General features: G+C 37.3%; 1 protein-coding gene across 1 annotated transcript; it reads left to right on the forward strand.

Annotated features, from left to right (window-relative positions):
- Window positions 1-8,942: 8,942 nt before the first annotated feature.
- LOC119535380 (NADH dehydrogenase [ubiquinone] 1 beta subcomplex subunit 1-like) lies at window positions 8,943-9,529 on the forward strand. The gene is made up of 2 exons (XM_037837770.1): window positions 8,943-8,978; window positions 9,359-9,529. The coding sequence occupies exons 1-2, from the start codon at window positions 8,943-8,945 to the stop codon at window positions 9,527-9,529; spliced, it is 207 nt and encodes a 68-aa protein (XP_037693698.1).
- The last annotated feature ends 241 nt before the right edge of the window (window positions 9,530-9,770 follow it).

Consider the following 9,770-nt stretch of genomic DNA (forward strand, 5'->3'; position numbering starts at 1 on the left):
CCTGTAGTTTTTCTGTCTTGTAGTATCTTTATTTGGCTTTGGTATCAGAGTGATGTTATGTTAGCTTCATAAAATGAGGTAGGTAGCTGTGCTGGTTTGGATGTATTGTGTCCCCCAAAACACCATGTTCTTTAATGCAGTCTTGTGGGGGCAGATGTAATAGTGTCGATTAGGTTGGAAACTTTGGACTAGGTTGTTTCCATGGAGATGTGACCCACCCAGTTGTGGGTAATACCTTTGATTAGATTATTTCCATGGAGGTTTGGCCCTGCCCATTCAGTGTGGGTCTTCATTAGTTTACTGGGGACCTATAAGAGTTTAGACAGAAGGAGCTCGCTGCTGCAGCTTAGAGAGACACTTTGGAGACAGCCATTGAAAGCAGACTTTTGCTGATGCTTTGGAGATACTAGTCCAGTGTTTGCTCCAGAGAAGCTAAGAGAGGACAAAACACCCCACAAGCAAACTTTTGAAGAATGCACAGGAGCTGAGAGAGGAGCTGGAATACAACCTGGAATTACCAGATGCCAGCCATGTGCCTTCCCAGCTAACAGAGTTTTTCCGGATGCTATTAGCCTTCCTTCAGTGAAGGTTTACTCATGTTGGTGTCTTAATTTGGACATTTTCATGGCCTTCAGACTGTAAATTTGCAACCAAATAAACCTCCTTTATAAAAGCCAATCCATTTCTGGTATTTTCCACAATGGCACCATTAGCAAACTGGAAAAGTAGTGTTCCTTTTTCTTCATTTTTTGAAAGAGTTTGAGCAGAAATGGTGTCAGTTATTTTTAGAAAGTTTGTTAAAATTTCCCTGTGAAGCCATCTAGCCCTGGGCTTTTATCTGTAAGAAGATATTTGATGACAAATTGGATCTCTTTACTTGTTATTAGTTTGTTGAGGTCTTTTATTTCTTCTTGGGTCAGTCCTGGTTGTTCATGTTTTTCCAGGAAATTGTCCATTTCCTCTAAGTTGCCTCTTTTGTTGGCATACCATTGTTCATAGTATCCTCTTCGGATTTTTAAATTTCTTTGGGATTCACAGTAATGACCCCCACTCTCATTTCTGATTTTGTTTATTTGTGTCTTCTCTCTTTCTGACTTTGTCAGTCTAGCTAAGCATTTGTCAATCTTGTTGATCTTCTCAAAGTGCCAACTTTGGGTTTTATTTGTTCTCTCAAGTGCATTTTATTTTTTGTTCTCCAGCTCATTTATTTCTGCTTTAATCTTTGTTATTTCTTTTCCTCTGCTTGCTTTAGGATTAGTTTGCTGATTGTTCTCTAGCTTCTTCAATTGTTCAGTTGTGTCTTTGGTATTAGCTCTTTCTTCCTTTTTAATGTATGCATTAGAGCTTTAAATTTCCCTTTCAGTACTGCCTTTGCTGCAATCCATAGGTTTTGATATGTTGTGTTCTCATTTTCATTCATTTCTAGATATTTACTGATTTCTCTTTACAATTTCTTCTTTGACCCACTGATTGTTTAGGAGTGTGTTGTTTAACCTCCATATATTTGTGAAAGCTCTAGTTTTTTGGTGGTTATTGATTTCCAGTTGCCTTCCCTTATGGTCAGAGAATGTGTATTGAATAATTTCAATCTTTTAAAATTTATTGAGATTTGTTTTCTGGCTCAGCATATGACCTATACTGGAGATTGTTCCATGAGTCCTAGAGAAGAATGTATATCCTAGAAATTTGGGATGTGATGATCTATATATGTCTGTTAAGCTTAATTCATTTACCACGTTGTTTAGGTTCTCAATTGCCTATTGGTCCTCTGTCTAGAAGTTCTATCTATAGAAAAGTGTGGTGTATTGAAGTCTCCCACTATTATTGCAGAAATGTCTATTGCTCCTTTCAGTTTTGCTGGTGTTTATCTCATTTACTTTGATGCACCTTGATTGGGTGCATAAACATTTATGATTGTTATTTCTTCTTGGTGAATTGTCCCTTTTATTAATATATAGTGTCCTTCTTTTCTCTTATGACATTTTTGCATTTAAAGTCCATTTTGTCTGATATTAGTATAGCTACCCCTGCTTTCTTTTGCTTTCAGCCTGTGTGGAATACTTTTTCCATCCTTTCACTTTCAATCTTTTTGTGTTGGTAGGACTAAGATGAGTCTCTTGTAAGCAACTTATTGATGGGCCACACTTTTTAATCAATTCTGCCAGTCTGTGTCTTTTAATTGGGGAATTTAATCCATTCACATTCAAAGTTAATACTGTGAAGGCAGTTCTTGAACCAACCATTTTACCCTTTGGCTTTTATTTGTCAGATATATTCCCCCCCTCCCTTTTTTTTTCTTTAGTTACCCTTACTAATACTCATCAGTTCTGTGCCCTTCTACAGACCTCCCTCTCCTTTCTTTTTTACTTCCTTTAGTATTTCTTGCATGGCAGGTCTCTTGTTAAGAAATTCTCTCAGCATTTGTTTGTCTGAAAATTTTAAGTTCTCTCTCAAATTTGAAGGAGAGCTTTGCTGGATAAAGAATTCTTGCCTGGCAATTTTTCTTTTTCAGAATCTTAAATATTTCATACCACTGCCTTCTTGCCTCCAGGGTGCCCCACTGAGTGGTCAGTACTTAGTCTTATGTGGTTTTCCTGTGTGTGGTGAATTGCTTCTCTCTTGCTGCCTTGAGGACTTTCTCCTTCTCTTAAGCATTTGAAAATCTGATTAATATGTCTTTGAGTGGGTCTATTTGGATTTTTTTCTATTTGGAATTCATTGTGCTTCTTTGGTTTGTTTATTTATGCCGTTTATAAGGGCTGGGAAGTTTTCCCCAACTAAGTCCTCAATACTCTTCCTATCCCTTTACTCTTCTCTTCTCCTTCTGGGATACCAATGATTTTCATATTTGCGTGGTTCATGTTGTCCATCATTTCCCTGGGATCAATTTCAAATTTTTTGATTTTTTTTCACCATTTATTCTTTAGTGTGTTCACATTCAATTTTCCTATCCTCTAGTTCCCTTATTCTTTCTTCTACCTCTTCAAATCTGCAGTTGTGTGTCTCTCGTATATTTTTAATTTGATATACAGTATCTTTTATTTCCATCAGATCTGCTACTTTTTAAAATATACTCTTTCAAATTCTTCTTTATGCTTTTCTAGAGTCTTCTTGATGTCCTTGTTGTCTTTAGCCAATCCATTGAAGTTGTTTTGGAGATTTGCATGTATTTCTTTGATTAATTGCTCTGAGCTCTTTGTCTCCTCTGGGTTTTTAATTTGGTCATTTGGCTTATCCATATCTTCTTGGGTCTTCATATGCTTAGTGATTTTCTGCTGACTTCGGGGCTTTTGCTTATCTTGATAAGGTTATTTTGGGAAATGCAGGACTACCTGGACATTTATTTAAAATTTTGCAAATCTACAGCTTGCTGGAGTGCACTTTTCCTCTTTTCCCAGCAGATGGCACACGTTAGTCACTTCTTACCTTCTAGCCTGCTTTTCTCCAACTGCGCCTATGCACTGGGCAGGATCCAAACTGGGTGGAAATCTAATCAGTGCACCAGTTGTCTGTGTGTACTGGGGAGTGCCAGCCCTGGGGGAGGAGGATAGGCGTTTGCAATTTAGCAGGGAGTCTGCTTACAGTCATAGTGGCTCTGGTGATTCGTCATGTGTCCATGAGCCTCTGGGGTGGGGAAGGGGCTCCTGGTGCTTCCCTGTGGCACCTTCTCTTATCCCAGTCTCTTGCCCATGGAGGAAGAGTAAATGGAGTCAACACATGTCCATTGTTTCCTGAGTTCCTTCATAGGCGCTCCCATCCATGGGGTTGAGAAGGATCATCTCCCCAGTTAATTTCTGCGATGGGTGCAGGAGAGTGGAGGGTGGTTCCCTTCCCTGCTAAGCAGCCAGCTTGCAACTGCCAGCCCCTAGCAGTGGTCCCAGTTGAATAAACTCAGCCTGTCCTTTCAGACATAATTTCTCCGATTTTTCATCTGAGTCCCCACTATGTATTGTAGAGGTTCTTCTCTGGCTCCTCATGCCCTGGAACTGCTGTCCTGAGTGTTTTCTGCCCTTTCTCCAGTTTTTTTTTTTTTTTCTTTTTTTTTTCACAGAGGAGAAATTTGCTCTGCTTCTCTTATTCCACCATCTTCCCAATACATTTTTATTTCATGAAAAATGCTTGTCTAGGAACATCTTGCTTGATTACATTAACTTGGTCTACCCCTCTATAGAATGTGCTGTGGTGCACTGTCAGGTTTCCTACTCATGGCTCTCAACTGAATCGCTCCTCATGAACAGCCCTCCTATCAAGGGTTATACCATTCTACAGGACAACTTGCATCTGGAGACTGGTTGATGTACAGGTAAAAACTCTGATTTCTTGCTTCAATTTAGGGCATCTCTAAAGGTTATTGCATCTTCAGAGTTCTTGCAAAACGCTTAAGCTTCCATTCAACTACATCATAGTTCAACTTCTTCTATCCAGTCCTACACCACCCCCATTTGGAATATTCCTGAAATCATTTTCCAGTAAACTGCCTGCATAAATATCTCCCAGGGAAGCAGATCTGCAACAGTTGGTGTAAGAAATGGTACTAAGAAGCAGACTTTAAAATAGGATTTTATAAGTGGATAATGTTGGCAATTATGGCTAGTTGGTAGTGATGAACCCATCACTGGTAGTAGGTGGAGTATGGATAGTCCTGGGATGTTGTAGCTTTGCATTTGTTAAAACATTTTACATAGTTGAACTGGGATAGGTTAATGGTGGGAAAGATTACAATGGCAGATGCAATATTCAGGCATTTGATATATTCAAGGTAAGTAGTGATTGTTAGGACTATGGGATTGGAAGGCTTTTTTTTTCTGGGGGAAATCAGTATATTGGAGAAAGGTAATGAAAGGCTGAAGGTGATTGAACATGAATTGAAGGTGAAGAAGTTTGAATCCCAAGGGCCTCCTTGGCAGCATATAAGACACGCTCATCTCCTGAAATCAGGGGACAGAAATATCTGAAAGTCATATTTAAAACTTACTCTAGGGAATGTGTAGTTCTCAAATATGCACTGAAGACTAGGTGTTAATATGAAAGGTGTGGTACCCTGGGAATGGGAATATCTGTGTCAATGCGTGTAAAATCTTGAATCCTCAGTTTCTCTTAAAACCCAACTTACTACATCCTCTGCATTAGGTATTAATTATAAAATAGCTTTTATTTATTGGTTTAAGACAACTTAAACAATAAGATCACTCAATTATTATCCCCCCCCCCCACAGGAACTTGATAGTGTTAAGGGAGAAATTATTATAAAGTTATTTCCTAATTTGTTAAACAGTGACCTTTGTGTGCAAATACATGTGTAAGTTTAAGTCTGTCTAACAAAATTAGCTTAATATGTTCTATAATCCAGCTAAGAAATTGAAGGGAAATTGCAGCAAGTACTTATGCAAATCCCAGATGAAAAAATTATTTTTTCCTCAAAAGATCACTAGACAATACCATTGCCAATTGCAAAGTACCAAATGGCCACAAATCAAATATAAAATTACATGGTACAATTACTTTATTTATAGTGGTTCCCCAAGCTATCAAATAAAAACTATTTTATAGGCCATGACACTGATGCAATTATTCAATCTCCTATCCTTAAGATCTTTGACTTTTTACTTTAAAAATATATATTTCTGATTATGCTCCATTCTGTTATCACTTGATTCATTCATCCCATACTCATTACATGGTGAATTTCTTTTGGTGGGTGATTTAAGGTAAAAAATAGCATATAAATCTCCAAAACTAAGTCTTTCTTTAAAATACACTAGACCTTGTAACTCAAAGTGTATTCTGTGGATCATCATTATTAGCATCACCAAGTAACTTGTAGAAAAACAGAATTCTAGACTTTCTAAATTAAACTATGCATTTTGCAACACCCCCTAGACGATTATGCACACAGTTAAGTTTGAGAAGCACTGAACTAGAGAAGAATCAATGCTAGAGTTCTATCAGAACAATGTTTTTTAATTTCACTTGAAAGAAATTTCACTTGAAGGAAATCAGAGTCCCTGGTGAGACTTGAGAGTGATCCCAAGCGAGGACACCTGGATAAGTATTTCTGGACGGTTTATTTGAAGCATCGCCTCAACTGGGAAGTTCTGACTTCCTCTAAACAAAATATGGCCTCCTTTATCTCTCCCTACACTTTGTGTTTCCAAAGAGCCTATACTTTCCTTGTCACAAAGCACATCACAAAAAATTTTAAACACTGTCTTCTTTGTATAATGGACACCTATTGGATAGTAATTGCAGCACCTTTTTCTGGTAATTTCCCCCATCACACTCCCATCTGTATGTTTGTAGCCATAACTATGATGATCCTGCTTTGTGCCCCTTATTCTTTCCAGAGGATTGTTCCAGTGGTAACCATCTAACTCAAATAGAATAGTCTCTTCTCTAGGAATTTGGAACTCAGGGAGAATGTAGGTGCATGCATTATCACGTATTATCTGGGGAGAAGCTCATGATAGACATTTTCTGTTATGAGACCTGGGAAACAGGAGAAGTCATTCTTCATTAGGAGACTGAGAAGATAACAGCTACAAGGAGAAGCAGGGATGATGGAAATAGAGAAGGATTTTTGAGTTTCTGTATATTAATCTAGGCTTTGGTTCCATTCTAAGGTCGCTACATTCTGTCCTAGAATCTATAGACACTAACACTTTCCTAACAAATGTCTCTTTTTTTCCTTAAGCTAGTTTTTTCTCACTTCTTCAGAACATTAAGTTCCTTTTATATTGAATATACAACAGGAAAAAACATTTACCTATAGGCTGCATATGAAAGAAGATATTAAAATTTTAAGGTGGGGAATGCCATGTTTTAAGAAAAGCAAGATCCGTGAAATGATATATTTTAATTGACATAATTTCTGTATGTTAAATAACATCATAAGCAAATTTTTAAAATATGCAAAAGGAAAACACAACAAAAATAAGGTACTTACTGGGAAAATGTATTTGTAGTACATAGTACACACAAAGAGATAGGTACCAGAATATATAAATTTCCTATAGATTAATTTTTTTCCTACAGAAAAATAGTATTAAAAAGGAAACAATGCAAAGAATATTAAGAGGAAATTCACAAGAGAGGAAATTCTAAAGGCCAATAAAAAAGTGCAAAGATGATCAATCTCCCTAATAAATAAAAATAATAAAATCACAAGTTTTATAATAACTAGAGTATGTGAAAGTCTGGACAAACCAGTATCTTCTGTACTATTATGGGTGTGCAAGTAAAAGAGTCAAATTGGTGATGATCATAATATTATCCATTTACATTTTATATGCAAAATCCCAAAAGAAAATAAAAAACAGAAACTAGATTCTCATTACTGGGGTCAGTAGACAATTGCTGAGGTCAATTTGCTCAAGGTAATTATGAAAAGCTAATTCACCAAATGGTCAAACTGCCAAAAGGCAATCCACAGTGTGATCAATTTGTCAAATTTGAATTTTTAAAATATATTTCTATGGCTTACAACAATTTGTATTGCATGGGATTTTTTAAACAAGTTTAGGATGTTTAATAAGTTTTTAATTTTTCTTTGGAACATTTTAAGGAATATTTAATTGTGCTTCAGTAACATATAGCAGCAGCAGGAAGAAGCTGGAAAAGAGAGGGGATACACTGTCAGGGAAAAATGAAGAAAAGTGTTAGTAAGCAAAATCTCAGTTTAATGATGCCAGAAATGCAGGGAAAGAGAGGAGAGGAGTTTGAAGGGCAGATGTTCAGAAGTATGATTTTTCAGCTTTTGAAAATGGAACATTTTTAGTTTCTAAACAAGTTAACTTAAATGTGACAGAAATCTGCGAAAGCTAATAATAATAGCTTATGTCTCCTAATTGTTGCAATTTCTATAGATAGTTAAAAAGTAAAAGGTAATATTGCAAATTGTTTGTTAAATTTCTCATTTGGCAAGATGACTTTCAATATATTGGCTTTTGGTGAGTTGGGTAAATAAATTGAGCTACATTCATTTGGAATAATGCATGACAGTTTAAAATAATAAGGTAGATCACAAAGTGTGATGTGATTTCATTTATCAAATAAAAATGACACAGAACAAAATGACACATTCTTGAAGGATATACTTTCAAGTAATAATATGGCTGCCCTGAGGGAGGGGAGAGTCTTTAACCCCAAGACTTATACGTAAAATTTGCTAATGTGTTACCTGACAATTAAAGATTAATTAAATTTACATTTATCTGTAAGTAACAGACAGCTTAATTTAAATCGTTCCATTCTCTTGGCATTGTAGCTCAGGCCCCCATCCTGAGGACAATGACTGTTAAGGTCCAATACATTCTGAAGCAAGTGTTGGATCCCAGGTTTAACAAGAGATAGCATAACAGGACTTGCAGCCTTTGGCCCATACCCAACTGCAGGATATACAGAGTTGAGAAAATCAAGGATTTCAGAGGGGTATGTCTTTTAAGAGACTTTTCTCCCAAAGAGCAAGAGTTATGCACCCCACTCCCTCTCTGAGGAGTGGGGAAAATGCTTCTTCTACACATAAATTAAGTCAAGTGAGGAGTTCCCTGTACCCTTCTGCTATTTTGGGAGTATCGTGATTCAGAGAGTTATTGGGAGAATGTGACCAGTGTCCCCTGGATTTTGGGAAGCACCAATTTCTTGTTTGACAAAACAACCTACAAAAATTTCCCAGGAAGCTACTGTAATAGTCAGAATAATGACCTCCTCACCACCCACCCTCCACACAAAAGACTCCCAAATCCTAACCCCAGAACCTGTGAATATGTTACTTTGCATGGAAAAAGGGACTTCACAGAACTCATTGTTAAGGATCTTTGAATGGGGAGATTATGCTGGATTATCCAGGTTGAACCAATGTAATCACAAGGGTCCTTATAAAACAGAACCCGGAGTGTCAGAATGAGAAAGAAGGAAATGTGCTGACAGAAACAAAGGTTGGAGTAATGCACACTGAAGATAGAGAAAGGGGCTACAACCAAGTAACGCAGGTGGCTAGAAAAGACAAGGAAGTGGTCTTTCTCCTAGAGCCTCCAGAAGGAACAGAGACCTGAAAACACCTTGATTTTGGTATCATAAGATGGATTTTGGACTTTTGGCTTCCAGAACTGTAAGGCAATAATGTGTGTTGTTTTAAGCTGCTAAGTTTATGGTAATTTGTCACAGCTGTAGGAAACCAATACAGCTACCAACTCCAGGTGACAGCCACAGTGGCTATGAAAGCCATATATATGTCCTCCTATCCTTTTACCTGCCTGATTTAGTGCAGGATAAGTTAAAGGCAGACAGAAGCCAGTGGCTGAGCTCACCGCTGCTCTGATCATGCCATCATTGTTGGCACCGGGCTGCCGCAATCACGGAGAATTTACTTCAGAACATACAGGACCATTGGGTTCATATACTTGTCCCTATGGACTTTGTATTAGGATGTTATTTAGACAGAAAGAATGATGAAACGTTAACTGCCTTCCAGAACAAGAGCATGTTATTTAAAGGGGAATTGAGACCCAATGAAGAAGTTACCTGGAAGTAGAGTCTGAGGCTGAATTATAAAATGTTTATATTTCAAAAATTATGGGAGAAATAAAATACTTTCATTATCTGAAAAAAGAAAGCAGGCAGAAGATAGAACCAAAAAAGGAAGAGAGAGAGGGAGAGAGAAAAGAAAAAGCAGCCCCTCCCCATTTCCTGCCTACAGGTTTTTCAGTCAGTGTCTGCCTTGAGTTGAAGAAAAGCAGAGAGGTTTTGAATTAAGACACTGAAGTTTTGATTTA

This window comes from Choloepus didactylus, chromosome 5 (genome assembly GCF_015220235.1).
Source record: "Choloepus didactylus isolate mChoDid1 chromosome 5, mChoDid1.pri, whole genome shotgun sequence".
In the NCBI taxonomy this organism is placed as follows: Eukaryota; Metazoa; Chordata; class Mammalia; order Pilosa; family Megalonychidae; genus Choloepus; species Choloepus didactylus.